The following is a 24314-nucleotide window of genomic DNA, read 5'->3' as shown; positions in this document are numbered from 1 at the left end:
GTCAGTGTAAAATTAAGTGATCTTAAAACCATTGTCAAGTTTGTGTATGACTGTGCAGGGGCACACTACACAAAGAATAGTATTTCAGTCAGTCCTGTTAACAAACAATTGTAACAAACCAAACCAGATCCTCTATATTCAGCTTTGTTAGTGTGAAATTTTATACTATAAGAACAGATGTTTTAAAATAGTTATATTTCAGAACAGAACTTGGCACTTTCAAGCAATTTACCTCAGTTTCTTTAATAAGACAGTTAGTGTATGTTGACTCAGCTTGATCTCATCCTTTATTTATTTATTTTTTTATCTTTTTCTGTTTCCACTAACACTTGATACATACACAAAGCTGTAAGTGCACACACTTTTACCCTTAATCATATAACGGTTACAACAGTAGTCTATCCTGTTTATGTGACCTTATTTCTCTACTGTGTCACAGATCAGAATGAATGACATAGCTAAAACATCACTTAGCTGAATAAGTCACAAGTACAACCTTTGTGCATACAGGCCTGCAGTTTGCATAAGCATAACACACACCTTCAAATATGTGCACAGATGTAAACGTGTGTGTATATCTCATGCTGCACTTGAGAAGCTGTTATTTAAGCACATGGAAAGCAGACAACAGAGTTCAAAGGTTGCTGTAGACCATTTTCTCAGTTTCAGACTTGCAGCAGAGCACAACACACTCATAGCCGTAAGGCTGGAGGATTGGCTGCAGCTCCTTGATTCAGCTCCCGTCCTGTTTGAGGCTGTATGAACTGGAGAGAACCCTCTGTCACAGGAGGCAGCCTAAACTCAGCTCCTTATTGGCTGCTAGTTTGGAGGTGGGGTTTCATGAGGTCAGCTTGGCAGGCGGAGTAATGGCATATGGTTCAGGACTTCAGAGCATAAGGTTTTGTAATGTTGAGTTTCTAAGGGGGCATTGTGTGGGGTTATAAAATGTTTATTCCTCTTCTTGTCTCTCCTCTCCATTTATTCCCTTCTGCAAGATTGATATATGTATCCAGTCTCTCACACACACAAACTCTACATACATGACACTGTATGTTGAACTGATGTTCTACTTCTGCTTGGTTTGCTCTCTCTGCAGTTCCAGCTGATACCCTGACATCCCCCAACACACACACACACACACACACACACACACACACACACACACAAGCACATTTATGAATCTAAACAGAGCAAAGAACAAATCGACTCTTTTCCCCCATGGCCTCCTTTGACAGTATTTTGTGCTTACTCTATGAGCTCTGCAAGGCAGCTATTATTGGGTTACTGTTTTTTTTATTCATTTCTGCATTTCTGTACAGTTTGATCAATGAGCAGACTGAAGAAGGGTCCTTGAGCTTTGGAAGACTTGACAATTTCTAGCTTGGTAAGAAATTACCCGCCCTCTCTATGCTTTACACGTATATTCTATACGTCTACAGTATACTTGGTTGACTGGTCCTAGATAGGGAGGGGTGGAGACAGGAACCACAAATGAAGTCCGCGCTATCTGACAGCTCCTGTGCCGCACTTTACAGCTCCGTCTCTCTCCGGCGTCCAGTTCGGCCATTTTCTCCGATTCTTTGAATCCTTCTCGCTTCTTTTTTTCCCCACTCCACTTTTTTTGTGTGTTTTTAATTTTGCATCGAGTGTAGCCGGGACGGTCTGTGACAGGCGGAACCGAGCGTAAGTGTGCATGTAGAAAACCAAACCGCTGTTCATGCAACAAAGTTAGAGCATGATCCAACTTCCAGGGTTCCACATGCAGCGCTTTATGCCACGTTACTCCCTGCAGCTGCTTGGGCTGCGTTTGTTATTTTGGTACGTGGCGTTCAAGTGCATGCAGTCAGTTTAACGCACATGTTCTGTTATGCATGCTCGCGTGTATACTGTTGCTTATTCTCATTCTCTTTAATGAAGCGATACTGTGTGTTGTATAAAAACTTTGGGGTGCAGAGGGAGTCAGGATCAGGCGGTGTTTGATGTTAACTGCAACACTGCTGTTTGTCAACACTTCATACGTTCGCTGCGACTTCGCTTACATTATTAGAAGTTGCATAAGTTTCAACTTTAAGGCCAAATGATGAATGTGTACTTGATGCAAACAGATAAAAGTCCACAGTCATTCAGTCGACCACGCAATGTCCTGTTTAAACCAGTTTCTCCTCATATTTAGTTTAGATGTATGCAGACGGGCTTGAGGATAATAGTTATCAGCCTAATATTTTTCCCTGTGTTGTCTTCTGCCACAGTGCAACATATCAACTGATTTATTGATATTGTAATGTTAGGGTTGCTGAGTCACTGCTGGATCTGATGCACCTGCAGATGCACCTGGTCACACCTGGTCACAGCAAGTGACCAAACATCTAGCCATGTGGCTGAGGAAACACCTTAACTCAGCAATGATTTTACCTCGAAAAACATTATTGTAATTCATTGACAATATTAAAGCTGCTGCTTAACTAATATTTTCTGGGGATAATGCGACACTCTGAACCTTGATCTCTACAGAGGAATTTTGTTTTTGCGGACTCTTTTGGGAGTTCAGATTGCAGTGAGCAGCAGCCTCTGTGCTACTGATACTGTAAACATCATGTGTCATACCATCTGTCAAGCTATCATGTAGTTTAGAAAAAATGTTTTTGTAAATAACTAGTTGCATTCACATGACCATATTCCAAGATCTTGCATATTTTGCATGGTACAATCCACATATCCCTCTGCAGCATCACATTGTCCACTTTGTGTCCTCTGACTGTCCACAGGGGACCATGGCCTTCCTAGGGAGCGCAGCTCGGCGGGTGGCGTTGGCAGTGCAACCTCCTCTCTCCCCTTTGTGCCGCATAAGTGCTCGGTCCTACAGCTCAGAGCAGACCACGGAAAAAAGTGTCCCCTACAAGAAGACACTCAAACAGGAGGATGGAGCTTCCTCTGGACCCACTAAACCTTTGCCCAGGTTAGCTTAAAGAATGGAGGGAGTAGTTTTTTTCCAGTAGTTTTTGCAATTTTAGCATCTATTTGGATTTTTCTTACATTGACTTACTAAGTAGTTATATTGTTCATTTACTGAATTTTGAAATGCCTGAAATGTCCTTCTTTTTAATGTAGTGAAACAGCAGCTTTTATTTTTGGGTTGGTTTTGATCGACACTGATTTGAGTTTTAAGTGGCATTGCTCTTACCCCACTCTGAAAGCTCTCAGCTCACCTGTTGTTATCTGCCACCTGCCTCAGGTCAGCGGATGTGGTGGTGATCGGAGGAGGCAGTCTGGGCTGTCAGACCATCTACCACCTGGCTAAAATGGGCTTGACCAACGCAGTTCTCCTTGAGAGAGACAGGCTGACTGCTGGCACCACCTGGCACACTGCAGGTAACAGACAGGTGTAAGGAGTGTGCATTTACCTGAGATAATATGTGCTGAAATGTTGAACGCCCAAATATTCTCTTAATATTAACAAATCAATTTGTATTAAAGGAGTTATTTGTAAGTTTCGCTATTACTACATTGCCAATGTTAGAATTAACAGTGGTTCACTTACCAGTCTAGAAGAAACTTTGTGGGGTCTGCATCAAACTTCATTTGTTTACTCACAAAGAGCTGGACCAGTGGGGGACAGCAATGTTTTCCCTCTAGTTATATCACTTCTTATCTTGAAGTTAGCATCCTAACAGCTAGCCATGGCCCATCTCTTTATTTTCTGATAGCAACTGAAGCGCCCAGACTGCCCTGAAGAAGTAGTGCTGCTCAGAGGACATATCATAACCTCTTTTATTGTAAACAACAGTAAAAAATAAAACCAAATACATTTTCTTACATATACAGTACTTCTACCAAGTACAGGTATCTTTTAAACCATCCACCCCAACTCTTACTCTTTACTTATCAACCTACTCTGTTTTTTCTAACCTGTATTTCCAGTCTAGATTGGGTCTTTGTAGATAAAGACTTTACAGTTGTTTAAATGGGAGTTCACCTACATGTGTGTAAACATGCTGGACCTGCATTCTTGTTAATCCAGTGTCATCTAAGTATTTTTATACATCAGCTGATGTGTCTGTCTGTTCACTAGGTCTGCTGTGGCAGCTCCGTCCCAGTGATGTTGAGGTGGAGCTCTTGGCCCACACCAGGAACGTGATCAGCAAAGACCTAGAGCAGGAGACCGGTCTCCACACAGGCTGGATCCAGAATGGAGGACTCTTCATTGCCTCCAACAAGCAGAGACTGGACGAGTACAAGCGCCTCATGTCGGTAAGAATAGAGATGGCCTCATTAGCAAAGGATAGCTGCATGGTTGGGTAAAGAGATTATAGAGCGTCATGGGACATATGATTTGTCTAGTGCTAGGGTGGATTTTGGTATAAGTTGTTTACTTTGTAGGAGTGCTCCCTGATACACCAGTTTTTGTACATGATGATTCTCTATGCAGTGTCACCAAAGGAGCAAAAAATTTTTACATTTTCATAAAATTAAAAAAAAAACTAAAAATTTGATCATGTCACTGTTTCAGACAACCTTAACTAATGTCTGTTTGTTAGCAATGTAAATCTGTTATTTCAGGTCTATAGAACAGATATTTAAAACATAAACACAAGCATCAAACTTCCTTGACATGTTTCTTTGAAGAGGAATCATCAAAGCTATAATGAAAGCTCAGCGGAAATTATTTAAATATGTAACTAACTGGCATAAGATGCAGTGATTAAAGCTTTAAATAGTTTCCAAAGCAACCAGTGTCATTACGTCCACAACAGTGTATATTTTCTCTCATAGCCTGTTCTCTATATGTAAACATAGGTTTTACAATAACCAGGTTACTACAGTGCACTCTCCATGTAGCAGCATAAACGTTTCTCTCTGTGTGTACTAAGTCTTTCTGTCACTGCTCATAAATAATTCTGTCATTGGATTAAGGACCAATGTTGTCACAATTACCAAAATACAATACCTGACAGAAACTTAATGTATGCGTACACCACAAGCTCCTCCTGTAGCAGTAAATGAACAGTTTATTAATTGGCTGAAAGAGAGATCACTGTTACTACTCCTCAGGGCTTTAAAATGCAAAGTTGATATTCTGGTTTTTAATTGTTCAACATGAGGAGGTGGCACATGAGGGGAAAAGACTTTGTTTACCTTGATTATGTGTGTTAAAAGTTCAAAGTTCACTTGAAACTTCCAAACTAATACACAATGTCAAAGTGATCCAGCCATGAAAAAGCAGTAAAAAGTGTTTGGATCAACAATCCTCAGTTAAAACTTAACTAATATGCTGCTCCTGACTATATCTCAACACGTCCTGCAGCTGCAGAATGATAAGCACTTGTGGGATTTTTTTCTTCTTTGTGGACAGCTGCTCTTACAAGTTCATCAAGAATGGAGACTACATATAGGAGGGGACTACACTGACAGAGGGTTGAATTACAGCAGTTAGGTGATTCCCACTGTGATGCACAGAGCCATTGTTGAGTCTCTTTTATGTTATGAGATTAAAATTGTTTTGTCTGCAAATCAAGTTTGAGCCATTGAGCAATTATTATGTTTAGGACAGAAAAGATAGTCATATAAGAGCTCATTTAGTGTAGAATTAAGGTGATACAGCTGATTACTTTAAATTAATAAATCCTTCTCAGACCACAACCGCTAAAACATGGTTTTTATTTCTAGCTGGGTAAAGTTTACGGTATTGAGTCCCATGTGCTGTCACCTGCGGAGACCAAGGACCTGTATCCTCTGATGAACGTTGATGATCTGTATGGAACCCTGTATGTACCAAAGGATGGCACCATGGACCCAGCAGGCACCTGTACCACCCTGTCCAGAGCTGCCTCCGCCAGGGGAGCCACGGTAATGTGTAGTGTATATGCTATATTTCTCATTGGATCATATGTTGCAGCTGATGTAGACATATAGAGTTGCAGTTTTTGACCTTAGCTTTGCTTTTCTGTGCATGCATAATGTTACAGAATGTTATTGTCATGCTTTCTGTTTGCTCAAAGGACCTTGATTTTGCTTTAGGTTTGTGTGTGTGTGTGTGTGTGTGTGTGTGTGTGTGCGTGCGTGTGTGTGTGACATAAGACATCACAGTGTAAAGATAGCACCCTTATCAGAAACAGGGGAATCGAGTTTAGATCGCTATGTCATAACCTTGTGTACAGCTATGCATTAATGGCAGTCAGTAACTGTAACACATGAAGCCATATTTCTTCTTTAACTGATCCATCGCACCTATGACCTGTGTTTTTATGATGGCCAGTGCTTTTACAGATTTATTTTATAGATAACCGGTTATTGCACATGGGTGGAGAAAAGTGTCCAGGGATCAGTCAACAGGTTGATTGTCAGAGAGAAGAGTTGAATTGGTTAATGACCATAGGCAGGAATGATTTCTTGTGGTGCTGTGTGGTGCAGCGTGGTGGGATGAGTCTGTGGCTGAATGTACTTCTTCAGCTGACCAGCATGCCACGGAGAGTGTGTGAAGTGCTGTCCAATGTAGTCCTTATCTTGGACAACATTCTCCTCTCTGACACTGCTGTCAGAGAATCCAGCTCCCCTCCCACAGTGTGGCTGGCTTTGCAAATTAGCTTATTCAGTCTGTTGGCGTCCTGAACCACTTTTTGGTTAGATCTCTATGGTATTTGAGCCTACACAGCTGCTGGAAAGCAGGCTCTGAGATCAGAAAACACTGTCCTAGATATAACAAAAAGATTTTTTAAACAACGATGACACAATTTTTAGATTACTATACTTAGCATTGCAATGCTAAAGTAACTTGAAAATGCTGAAACCATGTGATCATTGTGTGGCAGACTGTATGAATTGTATGAACTTCAAGTAACATGCACTTTAGCTGATATTTGCTCTCAGAGAACTACTTTATATGTTTATAAAATTTTAATCTGAGGAATTACGTATATATAAATGGGAATATGAAGTACAGCAAATTGCATCAAAACTGTATCACATCACTTTCTCAGCAGCGTTGAAGAGGAGTATTGAAGGCTACACTTGTGATTAGAAATCTTTTCACATGCTCAAATGTTATTCAAATGATTTACTGTACAACTCCTCTGTGTAGTACATTCAAGGACTCCTACAAGGGTGGAGCAGCACATATACCTTCATGTATCTCCATGTTGCATGTGAGCAACCCTACTCTGTCCTCTTTAAATCAGGTGATCGAGAACTGTCCTGTGACTGGTATTAAAGTGCGGACAGATGACCTCGGGGTGAAGAGGGTGAAGGCAGTGGAAACCCCTCATGGGACAATTGAAACTCCTTGTGTAGTGAACTGTGCAGGTGAGACTCTGACTTAGGTGAGACCTAAGAAAAAAATCACAGGTCACAAGGATTTTGTTAACTGGGTGTAGTAAAAGTAAAAGCGAGATTGCATAGAGGTTTGAATCAAAATCATAATTTAAATATGATTAATTTCACAGATGTTGCTTTTGTCTGGGATGCAAGGTGGTGAGATTTTTGTACTTTTTGTCTCTGTTTGTTATGTGCAGGTGTGTGGGCCACCAAGCTGGGGGAAATGGCCGGAGTCAAGGTGCCTCTCATAGCCATGCATCATGCCTACGTGGTGACAGAGAGAATTGAAGGCATACAGGTAGGATCACCACCTGTTACATTTGAACAGCTTGACTGTGGTTGAAGATATGTTATACTAAAAATAAAATTAACCATTGGCACACTGCTCTATCGGCCCTGATAGCATAATGGCAAATAGCAGATATTTTCTGAGTCCCAAAGTTTGACATTGACATTACTAGAAGACATTTTAAAGTAACCTTTAATCTTCTTTCTATAGTGAGAGGTTATACGTTGTACGATTGCATGTGTAATTACACATTGGCAAGAAACCATGCACAACAACCCTGATTGAGAGTGTCCACTTGACTTCATGGTTTTGTCTCTTGAACTTCAGGCTGAGAAATAAGCTGGCTAGAATAGTTGGCATTGCCAGCAAAATAACTGGGAAGCTCCAGATGAAGCTGAGTGAGCTATATACTGCCAGGACAAGAGATAAAGCCTTAAGCATCCTGACAGACAGTTTGAGACTCTGAACTCTGGGAGACACTCCAGGGTGCCTCTGGCAACCAAAGATATTTTAGAAGAGGTTTAGTTTATTTCAAGTGCAATCAGCATTTTAAAAAAAACTGAGCCACAAACCTTGCTCCACAGCAACTTGTATTTTGTTTTAATGGTTCGTGCTTTATCTTAAGTATTCTGTATTTCTTACTTGTTTACTCGTGTAAACTAGACTTCGGTATCTTATTGCCACATCTGTTTTTTATGTTACACCTTTTTTGTTCTGTTTTTATATTGTGGTGAGCCAAAGACAATTTTCCACTCTGGTAGATGATAAAGTTCTGTTCTGTTTCTCTTCAATTCTGCCCTCTTTTCTTCTGCTCTGTTCTTTGGCTAATTTGCATAATTTATAATGCTCTCCTCAGACATCCTCATAGACGGTATTATTGTAATTTAGACTTTATTGTTCATTTAATTCCCCATGGAGACAGAAATTCCTTCATCTGGATGTATTAAGTTTGTTTGACCAACAGGGAGCACTGTGGCCGCACAGATTTCAGCCTGTAAAGGCCCAGGCTGTTGGTGTGTGTTGGCATGAGATGTGTGTGTTTGTTTGCGTAAGAGAGACAGGCAGATTATTTTGTTTGTATACATTAATGTGAGTAATGTGTGTGTGTCTGTGTATTTAGTGAGCATAGGGGAGGCGGTTGTATGCAGATACAACATGTCTGACATGGCTTGTGCACATGATCCACTGTGATTGCGCGACTGTGAGTGTTGTGTGTGTTAGATTTAGTTAGAGTACACATGCAAAACTGTGCTCATCCTCCAGAGGCTGGTGGTTTTAGACAGGCTGTCAGAACCTCCCCGTGTTATGTAGTTTAAGAGCAGCTTAAACAGCATTACTGCTACATCATGTAAACTGACATCAGCCCACACACACACACACACAAAATGACACACTCGGATGACACCAGGAAATCTGTTCTCACCAGGATGTGCAACTTCAGGTCTTAATGTCTCATGCTGACCACAAGTTTGTGAGTGAATAGATGTGTTTTTGTCCTGAAAGGCTGTGGTGGCTGTAAATTAAAAAAATAGCTGGCTTGTTGGAAGTAACTGGTGTTTGTTTTCATCTGTGTGAGAACATGAAGGACAGAATGTATTACAGCGCTCCATATTGATCACATGGAGTAAACTGACTGACTGGCTGTAGTCCCCACAGAAGAGAGAGGAAAGGACCATTTTTGGCTTTTATTAAACGTAGTGGGCTGTTCCCCAAATGTCAGCTTGTTCGCTGGTATTTTGGTTTTGTACCTAGAGAACCAATTGACTTTGGAATGAAAAGCACTCATGACAGGATGAATACAGGTAACATACCTAAAGTGTAACTAGTCATTAGACACTCGTACAAGATTATTTACTGGGATACAAGAGGATGAATATTTCCCTCTGTTGTGTTTTGAAAGATTTCATGGGTTGTCAGTTGCTGCAATACCATACATAAAGAAGCGCAATGGTTTGTTAAGGTATGTCATAGTATGTGCCACTGCTGCCGTTAAGATTTTTCCGGTTGTTATGTCCCACATTGTATACACTGTTCTGTACATAGGCCACTGTGTAAGGTACCAAGATGCACTGAATACCATGTGAGAATCTGGGTGGTGTGAATTGTTTGATAAGTGAAAAAATGAAAGTGCAAACTCTTTATGTATATTATCCTTAACTTGTTCTCCACTGAAATAGAGTGGACTAATTCATGTTTTGAATGTTTCCTTGTTAATCTTCCCTCTTTGCAGAACATGCCAAATGTCAGGGACCATGATGCATCAGTGTACCTGCGCCTCCAAGGTGATGCCCTGTCTGTGGGTGGCTATGAACAGAACCCCATCTTCTGGGATGAAGTAAGCTTGAATATTATCTAATGATTAACCATCTCGTTCTCTGTCAGTAGCTTTTGAGACTCTGATAACCTCACATATTGACTGCCTCTGTCCCTGAGTGAGAGACATAACGTAATGTCTTTCCTGTTTGACATAAAATCAAATACTTAAATTACGTAACTGAATAAACTTAATCCTGTTTAGATATTTCCAATTGTCTCTGTCAGTTTGACCTCATCTCTTATTTAGTCTGTTTTTCTTTCCTTTGTCTTCATTACTTACCGCTATATTAGCTTGGAGGTCAAACTGTATTCATAACAGGACTCATAAAACTGTGTGTGTGTGTGTGTGTGTGTGTGTGTGTATGTGTGTGTGTGTTCACTAATCTTCCCCAGTGGAAGAAGGAAATATTCAGATCCTTTACACAAGTGGCAACATCATAATTTTGAATTACTCCATTATAATTGAAGCTAATTAACTTAAAACTGGTGAAATAAAAGTACAGAAGTGCTACCAGGAAAAATGTGCCATATAGGAAAAGTTTGACACTTTGGGAAATGTGCTTGTTTGCTTTCTTGTTGGATGAGAGGATTGATACCACTGACTTTCTTTAAGCAGAAAGCAGCTAGCCTAGCTTAGCATAAAGCTTAAGCATAACACATAAAGACTTACAGTGGGGGGAAACAGCTAGGCTAGCTCATGCTAAAGTTACACTGTAAAAGATGTTAGTATAGGCACCAGCACCTATCTTGTGGTTCAATCCTTAAAAGAACTGAAGTGTACAAACAACAAGTTGTGGTTTTAGTGAGTGGGCGTTACCTTTTGACAGAACCAAGCTAACTGTTTCCCTGTATTTCCAGTCTTTGTGCAAAGCTAAGCTAACCAACTGCTGGTTCTAGCTTCAAGAGTACAAAGGTGAGAGTGGTATCAGTCCTCTCATCTAACTTTGGGCAAGAAAGTCAATAAGCCTGTTTCCCAAAATGTCTAACAATTTCTTCGAAAGATAGAGCTGGACTCAAGACATGGTTGAATTAGCTTAGCACGAAGACTGGAGGTGTGGGGGATACAGCTAGTACGGTTCTGGCAGCCAGTATGGTTCTGAGAAACATAATCATCACGCAAAAAAGAAACTGTGTGTCTTATTACCTTCACACTCGATATTTTATTTCTAGTAGGCAGACTGATGAGCACAATACATGTTCTAAAGGGGATAAACCCATTGACTTTAATGACCCCATTCTTTTAGCACCACCCACAAACATTATATTTTTAGCTTCACTACTGGTGAAATCGCTTTTATTGGAACATTAAAACCAAAGCATTTTCTGTAAAAGACTGAAATAACAAATGGCTTACCATTCAAACTATTCTTTGGCATCTATAAAAAAGAAACTCTACAGACTGACTTTGGGAACTGATCTTTATAAAAGCCTTTGAATCGACAGGTGGTCTCACTCCTAATGGATGTGTACTTGGACGTGTACTTTCAAGGACTGGCTTTTACAGCTCTTTGTTAACTGGGATCTCAGGTTCGGTGGCAGGGCTCTATGCTGTCTTTCTTGTCCTGGTGTGTCACACTTATACCTCTTTACTCCTCCTTTACTTCCTGTTAGATTTTTTTCTTTCATTTATTCCCTTAAATCTGTGCTCTTACACAGTAATGGGATCCTGGACTCATACCATTCACAAGTAAAGATTACTATCTGTTCAATGTGTCAGAATGAACCATAGAAATGCAAATGAGTGATCGCTAAGTACACAAATATCAAAAACCAGTAACTCTCATGAAGTCATTGACTCCAAAAAATGTTAATCTAATGTAAATGATTAAAAATATATATTTAGTCTCAGGTTCTATGAAAGGAGACACAGGGTTTTTGCAGGACACCGATAATATCTTCTTGCCTCTATGAGCGACTTCACGACTTTCTGTCTCTCTGTCTGGCTGCCTCCCAGTCTACACACTCTTCAGTGGTTTTACATTTTAGAGGATTTCTTTGTGCAGAAGCAGCTCCTTTTGTCCTCGTTCTGCAGCTGAGCGTTGCTTTGATGTTTCGAGGCGGATGGAGGAAGAAAGAGGAGATACAGAAAGGAGAATTAGTGGGGAGACGGAGAGAATAGAGGATGCCTACTGAGTGAAGATGAGCAGGATCGATGGCTTGGGAGGGATTGAGAGAAGTGAGGTGTCTAGGACAAAGAGCACTGCTCCTCAGATACTCCAGTTAAGTGTCAGTGCTCGGTAATAATGCAGAGTTCTTTGTTCACATGAAAGCAGCCACTGTCAGCTCACACATTCATGTGACAGTCAAGTCTTAATCAAAACTAAATGCGTCACTTTTGACGTTCATTGTGCAGCCACAGGAGCTCCTTTCAGTATGCCCTAAGCTCCTCTGTCTAACTGCAGACTTTTAACTTTAAGAACTGCTTATATTTAGCGTACTTAGCATTTTAGGCGTTGATGCTGGCATCCAGAGTGATATGTCTGCAGTGACCCAAAAAAGCAGTCACCCTTTGGAAGTAAGAGAATGACTCCATTTCACCATCGAGGGGCCAGGATGGAGGAGAGTAAAGTTGTTAGTGGAGGGATGACCAGATCAGTGCCAGGATATAGGGAGAAATGCGTGACTGATAAAATCGCAGCACAGAGCACAAGCTGGTGTGCTGGACTTGTCGATTTTTGAGCACCCTGAGTCAGCCAATTCAGTGTAGGAGGGGAGAATTTTAAAAGGGCGAGGCGGCTGGCACGGGTTGTAGGAGATAAATGCTGCATTTTGGGCTCCCAGCTGATGAGGAGGGAGTCGCTGAAGTCCAGATGGGAGCAAATTAAAGCTTGGACAAGGAACTGAGAGGCAAGAGGTCTGATTTGTCAGATGTTGAATCCCCTGGTGAGAAAGGGTCGATTCAACAGATGCTACAGGATGTGTGGTGGCTGCACCGCGCACCTCACTCACAAAGTTGTCTCTCTTTAGTATTGTGTTTTAAATCGGACTTAAGTCACAATGTTTTTGTCGACAGTGATGAGGAAGGATGTTGACTGTATTCATATTGGTCGGAATACAATCAGAGCTGAGTATTTGTTGAATTTATCAGTGTCCGTTTTGAATAAAAAAACTAATATAAATATGAAACAAAGCTGAAGAATGAAAAAAAAAAACATAATTGTCTCCATAAGCACATTTTTTCCACAATGTCTCCCTTCTGTTTTCTCAATGGAGGGTGTTCTTTCTGTTCATGTAGATCAATGTGTTCTTGCAGCGAGATACATAATTTACATGTGAATATAAAATCAAAAAAGTCATGTATTTGTTGTTGTGTTTTCTATCCCAGGTGTCTGATAAGTTTGCCTTCAGCTTGTTTGACCTGGACTGGGATGTATTCATGCAACATATTGAGGGTGCAATCAACAGAGTCCCTAATCTGGAGCAGACTGGCATCAAGTCCACTGTCTGTGGACCAGGTACACTCACACACACAAGCACCACTTCCACAGAAAAACTTTTTTTTCTCCCCCAGGCCATTTCTTATAGAATTATGCATTTCAGCAGGGAACAAGCAACTTTCATGACACGTCTTAAATTTGACACATTCTGATTTTAAAGTGAAATGCATCTGTCTGTGAAATATCACACTCACTGCTCCCCATACTGCCCTCGCTCATGAATACCTAAACTAGACACAGGCTATGTGTCATGTTTGTAGAGCAGATAGTTTGATTAGCTCAAGCCTGACTCCTTGTCCAGGCAATATCACCCTGCCCGGTTGGTTGAGCGAGCCGATCTGTAGCCGCGCAGCCTGAAGAGTTTCAGTATCGAATTGGGATTTTTCATCATCATGGTGAGATGCAGCTGTTTGGAGCGTGTGAGAGTGAGTGATTTACTGCGGTAAAATAAGCCACAGCAAACATTTACACAAATACGCATATATATAGACAGATGGGGGACAGAAAAGGAGGAAGGAAATGGAGAATGAAATCTGAGAAAGATGGAAAGAAAGAGCAAAGTAGCAATGGAGAAATGTAAAACTGGAGACATTGATAGAAAGAGAGAAAGATCATACACATGGATAACAACATAAGTAGAGACATATGAGGAGAGATGACATGTAGGGAAACTATGATAGGAAGAAAAAACAAAGTCATATAAAATGATAGAGATAAAAAGTAGGATTTTATCAGAGCCCTGTTGTTGTTGTAGTTGTACTTACAGACCGTATGCCCCCATCTGTGTGCCTCGCTTTAAGCCTAGCTTTTGTTTCAAGTGTTGTATTTACATGTAGAGTACACCATGTTGAGCAATGAATTTTCATAGTGGGCTTATTGAGGCCTTGGCTGTTACCTCAGTGAGAGGTTTCCAGGCTAAATGGAGGAGAGCTCTCAGCCATCATCCAGGTGTTACGAGTACCACGAGAACCATGAGGAATAAGGTTGAAGATTAAACATGTTTTCTTTTGGCATCTTCAGCAGATGATTAAACACAGCTGATGAACATCTTCCTGTGTACTGTAATAAACACGTGTGTCTGTGTATGTGGAAGAGAGTGCATTTGTTTCCACCGTTACCTGCATAGTTTCTCTCTCTGTCTGTTTTCAGAATCATTCACTGCAGACCATAAGCCGCTGATGGGAGAAGCGCCAGAGGTCAGAGGTTTCTTCCTGGGATGTGGCTTCAACAGCGCCGGTAAGTGCTGCAGGGGAAGAAGGGAGAATGGGTGAAGTGGGCGGGCTTTTAAAGAAAGAAAAGAACAGAAAGAAAGAGAAATAAAGAATGCATGATGAAAACAGACAGTAAAGACATCTCCAGTCAAACTGTTAACTTCATAAACTTTACCTAAAACAGATGATACATATCACTGACCTGATGTGGGGTACTTTCAAATACTTCCTGGTTTAGAGCTTTCTCTTGAGAAAACTATGAAATGATAGAGCCAGAGAGGTCAGAGGAATCTTCGAAGAAAGTAAATGGCAAAATAAAGAGGAAAAAAAAAAAACAAATGAGGAGAGTGTTTTTCCTAGACTTTGACCTAGCATTTGCCAATTGCTGTGGACATCTCTCAAGGCACAAATGAATAATGGAGTGCTTTTTGGACGCACACAAACACATGCATGTACAAACAACAACCCAGGTCACTCCATTACTTCACTCACAGATGAGCTTACCTCTGACATTAGACAGAGGAGGAACGTGGGCATCTCAGCAATCTGAAAAACATAAATTGAGGGGGTGTAAAGGGTAAAGTAATCGCCATTAGCGTTAACAGACACTTGAACAAAAGCTTTTTTTCTGCATAAGAGAAAATGACTACAGGGTTGAGCTCTAGAGCTCTTATGTCAGTAGCTTGGAGGGTGAAGAGAGGTTGAGTCCTAATGAGTGAACATAAAGTGGTTTCAACACATGACACAAAGACCTTCCCTCTGTCTTTTCTTTGCTTTAGAAGTCTAGTTTTCCTAAGTTTGTTATAGATTCTTGCAAATTGATTGTGAATCCCAACTGATCGAACACCTCCTCTCTCGCTCTCTTATTCCCCAATCACTTCTCCATGAGACACATTCTGATTGTAGGTCAGTTAGTTATCCATTATCAGGTTAACAAGGGCTTGTGCGCTTCTGTCCCTGAGCTGCTGGTTCATTTCATATCTCATGCATTTTGCATCGTGTTTCATTCATTAGATATTAAACACTGCTGAAGGTGATTAAGCAATTAGTTTATCAGCAGAAAATTAATCCCCAGCGATGCTGATAATTGATTCATAGTGGCAAAGAAGCAACAAAGAGCCAAACATTCATCAGTTCATCACTGTAAATTTAATATCTTTGAGTGTGGGATTGTTGGTCTGACAAAACAAGTAACTGAGGACATCGCCTTTGACTTTTGGAAATTGTGATGATAATTTTTCACTATTTTCATCCAGTAAAAGACTAAATGAATAATTAAAAAAAGTTTTTTGATGAAAATAATGCTTCAGCCTTTTTTAACAGGAGATGGATAAAGTTTTACAGTCTCCTTGTCATTTACACTGTTTTAAAGGGCCATGCTGGGACTGAGCTCATTGAAATGAGCCCAGCGTCACTGATATCACACCTGGCAACAGTGACTTGATAATTAGGGATTTTCCACCTGCCATGCACAACAGGAATGGTCCATATGTCTTCAGCATGTCTGTCTTACACACTTGCCCTCCACCTGCACGCGGCCACACACATACACACACATACACAAACACAATGGAAACAGCCTCATCAAAAGAGGAGCTTGAGGATGTCCACTTTTCCCTATGCTGTCTTTTATCCCCTCCTCTCCCATTTCTATGTCTCTCTGGCAAGAGAAAAGTCTTCTGTCCATTTCACTTCATCACGCAGATCCACGTGAACCCCCACAGCTAATTTAGGCAAGAAACAAGGATAATTCATGAACCACAGGGTAAAAATCGACAGATTCACATTCAAAAAATTCCATCAGTGAGCGCTCTATAACTTTTTAAACCTTTGGTTTTATAGTTTTGCTTGCTGGGGTTCATTTTGGTTTCCAAGCAATCAGTAAATCTTCTTACTTGACAAGTTGTATTTGTTGCCTGGCAACCTTAAGTTACTTACTCTTGGAGTCAAAATCATCACACTGAACTCTTTAACTTGGAGTGCATTTATATATTATGATGATGGTTCTTTAATTGCTTTTAACTACTGCACCTCTTACCCAACTGCATCACTGTGTTGCTCATAATCACAATGATGAGCCCCTATCCAGGTATTATTGCAGGCTGAGGCTTCTTATCACATTATAAGGCACAGAAAATTGCCTGTATTTAAAGCAGTGTGCTGCGAAGGCTGAGAAAACCATTGGGCTTAGTGGCATAATGCTTTTTGTGATAGTCAGTGACGCAAATGGAAATAAGACCTTATTCCCTCGTCTTGTTATGGTTACGCTTTGGTGAAGGATGTAGAGATAAATGGAAGTGGTGATGGTGATGGTAGCCCTAAAGAGGAGCTGGTCTGAATCCTAATGAAAAGAGGATGAAAAAGGCAGCAGTGAGAGCTGGCAACTTGCACTATAGCTTGAGATGCTACAGACTTACATTTGTGTTTCTTTACAGGTTAAACTAAGGAGGTACATGGTGTAAACAGAGAAGTCCTATAGATGCTGATAGCCATGTTTATGAACTTTAGACACAATAAAGCTAATTTTTTCACCATGCCACCAGTCTATAGAAATCCTGACTCCAGCTCTGTACTTAACACACACATACATTAGGTTGATAAACCCATTTTCTGAAATGTTACTTTAAATGTGACATAAGCTTCTAGAAAACTATGAAAACATAAAAATCACTTTATACCTTATTAGTGCACTTCTACGATAGAGAAGAATAATTACAATTATGTGTGTTTTCTCCCTCTTTAAAAGCATCTTTTGAATTGCTAGTAGCATTACTATAAATGTCAGAAACAAGAGAGAGCAAATATCTAAAGATGATCTGAGAGCGATGCATAAGAGAGGAGAGGGAATGATGGATAATGACATAGAAAAGAACAAATGTTTGCACAGCATAAACGAACAGTAATAGAGTGAGACACCGATAGCGGGGAAGGCAAGGGGAAGTGCAAAGGCAGAGAGGAGAGATGACAAGATGAGTGGAAGCACGAGCATGAGGGTTCACACGCAGATACATGCTCACACATCAGCGTGGTTATCTTTGGTGACATTTATCAGTGCCACCTCGCCTTGCTGGTTGTCTCCACAGCATCTTAGGAGAACACAATCATCCCTCCCCGCTCACCCTCCTCTCTCTTATCTCTGCACCCACCCATCCATCCATCCATCCATCCATCTATCTATCCATCCATCCAGCCAGCCCGCCATTCCAACGTCCACCCAGGCTTGACCCGGAGCGACAGTGCCTGTGAACGAGTGGAGTGATGAGAGATGGAGGGAGAGGGGACGCTGTGAGAGATGGAGATGGAGGGATGAAGGAGGGATGCAAGGACACAGCGTTCATGCTGTCGCATATTGATGTTGTGCGCACAACACATACAGGAGTGTGTACATGTGCACACAACGCACACACACACATAATATATGCAAATTACCAGCAGCACAACACAAGAAGGGGGTTGCTGAAAGGGAGCAGCTCATTAACCCAGCAGTTTTGGAACTGGATGGATAAAATATTGAATTGCCAGAGTTTGTTTGTTGGTCGAGGTTGAAATAAACAGAATGCTGCAGCCGTTGGGTACAGCTGATGAGGTCAGATTGCTCAGGGGCAGATGTGAGCAAGGGTCAAATGATGGAACAAAGGTCAAAACAATCCTCTGTAGATCATATGACATATACAGGCTGTGGCAGAGAACAAAAACTGCTTTGGTGCTCTTCTCTTCTCTTCTCTTCTCTTCTCTTCTCTTCTCTTCTCTTCTCTTCTCTTCTCTTCTCTTCTCTTCTCTTCTCTTCTCTCCTCTTCCCTTCCAAATTAATGAGATATACTCGCAGTCCCCCAGACAGGCTATCAGTGAGAGTGAAGGGGAGAGAGGTCATGTTTTTTGTTCTCATTTCCCAAGTAGTGCTTGTGCAGTGGACCCAGTAATCTGTGAGAATCGGATAAAAACTCTGTATTTATTCTGAGACTAACAACTTCTTCTCTTCTCTGCCATTTTATCTGCTAAATAATTAATAAAATACAGATTTACTGGTAGTGAACATAATCATTAGTTGCAGTTCTAGTCCAAAACCCAAGGATATGTACTGAAAAATTAGATTTATAGAAAGATAAAAAAAGGTGAGGGTAGAACCAGAAAACATTTTATTGATTGATAAATTGGCAAAACAACTAATTTCTCATCAGTATTTCATGTGTTTTCTGTAAGGAAGTGAGTGTGATTAGGAGATACTGTTCATAACAGTTTCTGTGTCGTCCTTTCTCTTCCTGTGTCAGGTATGATGCTGGGAGGTGGTTGTGGTAGAGAGCTGGCTCACTGGATCATACACGGCCGCCCTGAAAAGGATATGTATGGATATGACATCAGGTACATCACTACATACAAATACTGTGTAAAACACACAAAGGTTATGAGCTGTGGACTTTACCACAAGAGGTTTCATATGTTCAGTGCCACTCTACAAAGCCAAACATGGTTTTGAGCCTCCGATTATATCAAAGGCCAGCAGGAACCAGAGTAGTAACAAAGTTTTAATGAAGTCTGAACGACTGGGACTTTTAATGAGCGTTAATCTTTCGGGTTCCTCTCCTTCCCGTCTCAGGCGATTCCATAACTCGCTGACAGACAACAAACGCTGGATCAGAGAGAGGAGCCACGAGTCGTATGCTAAAAACTACTCTGTGGTGTTCCCCTTTGATGAGCCTCTGGCCAGCCGCAACATGAGGAAGGACCCTTTCCATCAGGTATGGTGAGCGGGTTTTGATCTACAGCACAAGCAGTTAGACGGAAAGTTTCTTGTGGAGTTCAAGGAAACATCCCTAATGTGCTCTGTCTCCACTGTGAGTTAAACTCCTTTCAACTGTGTTTGATGAGTCATTTAAGTCAGGCAGCACGGGTTTAATTGGCAAAGACATCTCTTTTTTTTCTATTATGCACATAACATTGATTATTTTACAAAGTGTAGAGAAGGAATGAAAAGCATGAATGAAAGATTAATTCACTGATTGGATAATATTGTAATATTAGACACCTTTTCATTTTTTAGGGAAATAATGTTAAACAGTAAAATTTGTAAAAACACAAATGTATAGAGGGATAGATGTGGATTTTTGTGCTAGGTTGATGAGTGTTCTTGTTATTTTTTCCATTATACATATACACAAGACACAGCACGCAAAACTTTTTGTCTTAATTAAACATCTGAAGTATGATAAATCAACTAAAAGCAGACATGTTCTCATATTCTAGTGCCTCCCCCATATTACTACATATTATCCCCAGATCTGATAAACATTAAGCCTAACCTTGGCTTTATCCAAGTACTTTCAGTTAGATAAGCAGGGCTTTTACTTTCTGTGAAAAAGTGTGGGCAGTGTTCTGTATCTCTCAGGATTTCGACAGACAGTCACCTTTTGGCTTTTTCATAGCTGATAGGAAACTTTGTGGACGTGTATTGACGAGGTTTCCCAACATAGATGAAACCGGTTCACTTGTTTAAGTCACAGGAGCATTTCTGCTGCCGTATAACCTGACCAGTCATCTTTGATCACTTCCTATATTTTTAGAGGTTGTATGACTCACTCCTTTTCTCTTTTTACCTGTCTGATTTCTCTCCCTCAGCCATTCATTCTACTCTCTGTCCAAATTTTTTTCTGTGTTTAGCCTTCACTCGTTTTTCTCTCATCTGATATTTTCTCATTTTGACGTCATCCCCAGCACAATTTCTTCCTCTATTCATCCAACTAATCTTGCTTACTGTGTGTTTCTCCCTCTTCCTCTGGTCTTTGTCCTTGTTACAGTCTGTGTTTTGTGTGAGAGAAAAATAATTGCCACTATTTCTTTCTCTCTCTCTTTAACCTCAGTGTCTGATTGGCTCTATCACCACATTACGGTCTCAATTAGCCAATCAACATATATATTATTCTGCTGAAACCCCAGGTTGTGAAGGCTTGAGACATCCATGTGCATGACTGTACAGAGAAGACAGTGACTAGAGTACATCTCAGTTGCCAAAAATCAGGATTAGGTTGCAAATGTAGAATCTGTGTGTGTACTTTCATGTATGTCAGTATTTTGCTAAGCTAGAAATACTGATGTCATCTCTCTCAGTATGTTAAGTTACCTGTCACCCTCTCATTTCTTATCTTCCCCTCTCTCTCCTCCTGTCTCCTCTGGTCAGAACTAGAGGCAAATATCTGATTCAGGCTCGTGCAGAAAGCAGTTAGCAGTATAACTTATCCCCCAGCCGCTACATTTATTAATGTGATCCCTGCCAACATGATTATAAATGATACACTTAGCTTTGGTAGCCTGGCTCTGGATGTCTCTGAGCTTCCTTTCCCTCCTTAGCCCTAAACAAACTCTTAATGGGCCTTGCTACCATATTTTATGCATTAATGACCCACTTAGCCGCGCTTTCCCACTTCAGACTTCATTTACCTTTAACTGTTGCAATTTCTACCCCCGCTCACGCATGCAGGCATTCTTTCAGAACAGATTACTGTCACACAAATTGCATTAGCAATGTTGTCGGTGCATTTTGTAGCTCATGTTGACTGCTTTCTTAGAACTTGTTTTATTTAGCTTCCCTGACACCTTTCGTGCATAATTAAGTGATTTCCCAAAGGCCTTTTTTTAAACAACATAAAACAAGATTTTGTACTGAATGAGCAGTCAAAATGCATGAAGGTGGTAACTTTCAATATGTTTTTAATGAGTGGTTTGTGTCCACACAATGAGTTTCACTGGCATTATGAGGACAAATTGGATTAATTACTATCTGATTGACTTTGTCTTCTGATGACAGAAAAAAGGGAAAATCACATTGACTATAAATACCTTTTGTACTGCAAACAATGTAGTATAACTCTTTCTGTTCTTTTATAATACTTTGAAGGACACAAGGTGCAACATCAGCTGTTCATCTCTTGTTTTTTCCTCTTTCTTCTGCTCACTTTTTAACACTTGGTCCTCTTAGTTTGAAACTGATCTGCCCCTCAAGTTCAGTTTACCTCTATGTTTTATAAGGAGAGCTCCATCTCTCTTAAGAGCAACATATCAGTGCCGTATTATGCGTGTCATAACACCTCCACCTTTTTTTTCCTATGTAAGACCAAAGATTGGCAGCATATATGTTAGTGTCACTGTCAGGTCTCTATAAAATCAACAGTTTTTTCACATTCACCTCACAGATCTGTATATTGTAGTACTGTTTGATGCTTTGAGTATTCTAGGCATCAACTGACATGTTCACTTTTATTTTCCAATGCAGTGCAAACCTTTGTTCCCACAAATGTTTTTCAGCTTTAAACACTCACTGACTAGTTTTCAGTGAGTCACTGTCATAATATCAAATATATAAGCTGATGGACAGATTAATGTGGCAGCATGTAGTGTTATTTTTATCTATTGTCCTGTTCTACATCAATGCGGCATTCAAAGCACTGCTTTCATCACAGCCAACACAAAAGACCTTAATTTGCATGATAACAAGTGCAGGGTCAGCTATTATCATGTTACGGTTATTGTAATTATGGCATCAGATTTTATGCTAGACAGCTACAGTATGGAGGACTTGATAAGACACTGTTCTCAGGTAGTCAGGCTGCATCTCGAAGGAGAGCACAGTCCCTGTGAGACTGGGTCGGTCCAACCCTCAGCTGCAAGCCCATTAGACCCCTGCTAATCACTCGTCGAGGGCCATCACCTAGCAACTAGCCTTCCTGCTGTTGGAGAGCCTCAGATAAATGTAGGGGGTGGCAGAGCGAAGAAGGAAAAACACTGGAAAAGTCTAATTATTATTTTTAAAATTAGCTTTTGTTCACAATACTGGCTCTTGCTCCTGATCATGACGACATGTATTATGGCTAAGAGGTACTTAAGGGGTTTGATCTGCCAAAGAAACTGTCCCTGTGCAAGTATTGAGACTGTCTACTTTTAGGAGGCAACACAAGCTTATTTCAGAGCACAAACAGGCCATCTCTGACACTGCTGCTTACACGTTTTCTCCACCTCGGTAGCATGGATGGTAAATATAGCTCAGTGTGGGAAGTTTTGGCAAGAGACAGCTAGCTGCCTGCTAGGAGGAGAGCATAGCAGAACATACCTACCAACTGTGGGCGACTGTCAATTTTAACAAGGAGGATGGTGAGCGCTGAAAAATCTAATTTCAACATGGTTCAAGAAATCAAGAATTAACAAGTGAACTATATTTGCAACAGTTTGATCTAAAAGAGGGTTTTATCATCACTTCTAATCAGTTCCTCCCACACAGGATTCATTTTTAATATTTAAGCAAGTTAATTTGTTTCTCATTTGTCATATTGAAATGAGTTTTAAAGCTGTGCTAATCATTATTTTTATATAGACAGTGGATCAAACGAGTGTGTGCAATATGAAAGCATTCGCAAAACCACATAGAATCACCTGACTCTGCAGTTCCTCTCAGCTCTACAGACCGTTTTAGCATCTTTCAGCTCACTGTTTTTGTTCAGCTTTACTGTTTAGTCTCACAGTTCTCACCAACCTTGTTTCCTGCTGCATTAGACAGCTGTTTCCAGCAAAAAAGCTGATAATCCCACGGTACGCTGCCTATGCAGCACTGAATGTCAGACAGACAAAGTTGGCAACTTGCTAGTGAACATAGTGGACCTAAAGAGATGGTGGAGACCAAAACAGAGCTTACAGAAAACTGAATATTACACTTTCTTTCCTCAGGTGGCCAGAAACATGGCTCCAGATAAATGCTAATGTGTCTTGTTGATGTGTAATAGGTGACTGTTTGTTAGCAAGTTCACTGTAACAACAACTTTATAGGGTGATGATATGTCAACCTTGTAGTTCTAGTTTGTTCTGTTGCCTGCAGGTGACCCCCAAAAATTAATTAATGCTGTTTAAAATACTCAAAAACCCATCTGTGTTTACTCTGTCAGTAAATGTTTTCACGTCTAGGTTGTTCTGTGATGTTGCTTAGGATAAGAATTAATTTATGACAATACAAATTTGTAAATTTTGTGAATATATGCTATTAAATTCTTGCCATTTGTGCAGTTGTTCCAAAATAAATACTGAATAGTAAACATGCTCATCTACTCTCCGTACTGATTTTACCTCTTTTGTTTGTGTGTATGTGTGTGTTTCTTTTAGGTGCTGACGGAGCAGGGCTGTGTATTCCAGGAGAGACATGGCTGGGAGAGACCTGGTTGGTTCAACAAAGATGGGCCTGCACCTGTGAGACACTAACACCACACACGCACACACATATTGCACATAATTAACAAGAGGCCCTTGGAAACACAAACAATTAAGATGCTAATTTTTTCACAAGGCTTGCTGGATAGGAACTGTTGGGACGGATTGACATACAATAATGGACGACACTGACACAGTATCTAGCCCATTGTTTTGTCCCTCTCTACACTTGAGAAACGATAATGACTAATTAGCCTCTAACTGTTTGTTTGCTTGTGTTATTGCAAAGGTTAAAGACTATGATTACTATGGAGCTTATGACATTAAGAAGAATGTGAACTACAAGTACAACGAATTGCTGGGGAAAGAGTACACCTTTGACTTCCCTCCACATCATGACATGGTAAGACACCAAGTGTGTGCATGAACATGTGTGTTACTGAGTTCATTAAATTGTATGCAGCTTCCTCTTTTGTCAGACCACAATATGGCAAAAAATCATGGGTGGACAGATGAGTGCGAACACTCTCTGAAGGCTCCCATGAGGCAAGGGAACATGTGTCCTCATGG

General features: G+C 40.6%; 1 protein-coding gene across 2 annotated transcripts in view; it reads left to right on the top strand.

The window, feature by feature from the left end:
* Positions 1–1258: 1258 nt before the first annotated feature.
* Positions 1259–24314, top strand: part of sardh (sarcosine dehydrogenase) — a 40053-nt gene continuing 16997 nt past the window's right edge. Inside the window, exons 1-14 of one of the 2 annotated variants that reach the window (XM_018670466.2) lie at positions 1259–1384; positions 2766–2956; positions 3233–3369; positions 4070–4248; positions 5665–5844; positions 7173–7296; positions 7506–7606; positions 9828–9932; positions 13239–13368; positions 14500–14586; positions 18830–18920; positions 19156–19297; positions 23700–23783; positions 24034–24147. In XM_018670466.2, the coding sequence (XP_018525982.1) occupies positions 2772–2956; positions 3233–3369; positions 4070–4248; positions 5665–5844; positions 7173–7296; positions 7506–7606; positions 9828–9932; positions 13239–13368; positions 14500–14586; positions 18830–18920; positions 19156–19297; positions 23700–23783; positions 24034–24147 (1659 nt within the window). In that variant the 5' untranslated portion in view covers positions 1259–1384; positions 2766–2771. Of the gene's footprint in view, positions 1385–1475; positions 1684–2765; positions 2957–3232; positions 3370–4069; positions 4249–5664; positions 5845–7172; positions 7297–7505; positions 7607–9827; positions 9933–13238; positions 13369–14499; positions 14587–18829; positions 18921–19155; positions 19298–23699; positions 23784–24033; positions 24148–24314 lie in introns of those variants that run through there. The other variant, XM_018670465.2, reaches the window with a different exon arrangement.

Source organism: Lates calcarifer, linkage group LG9 (assembly GCF_001640805.2).
Source record: "Lates calcarifer isolate ASB-BC8 linkage group LG9, TLL_Latcal_v3, whole genome shotgun sequence".
In the NCBI taxonomy this organism is placed as follows: Eukaryota; Metazoa; Chordata; class Actinopteri; family Centropomidae; genus Lates; species Lates calcarifer.
The sequence above is the reverse complement of the archived record's forward strand: the minus strand, read 5'-3'. Positions and strand labels throughout refer to the sequence as shown.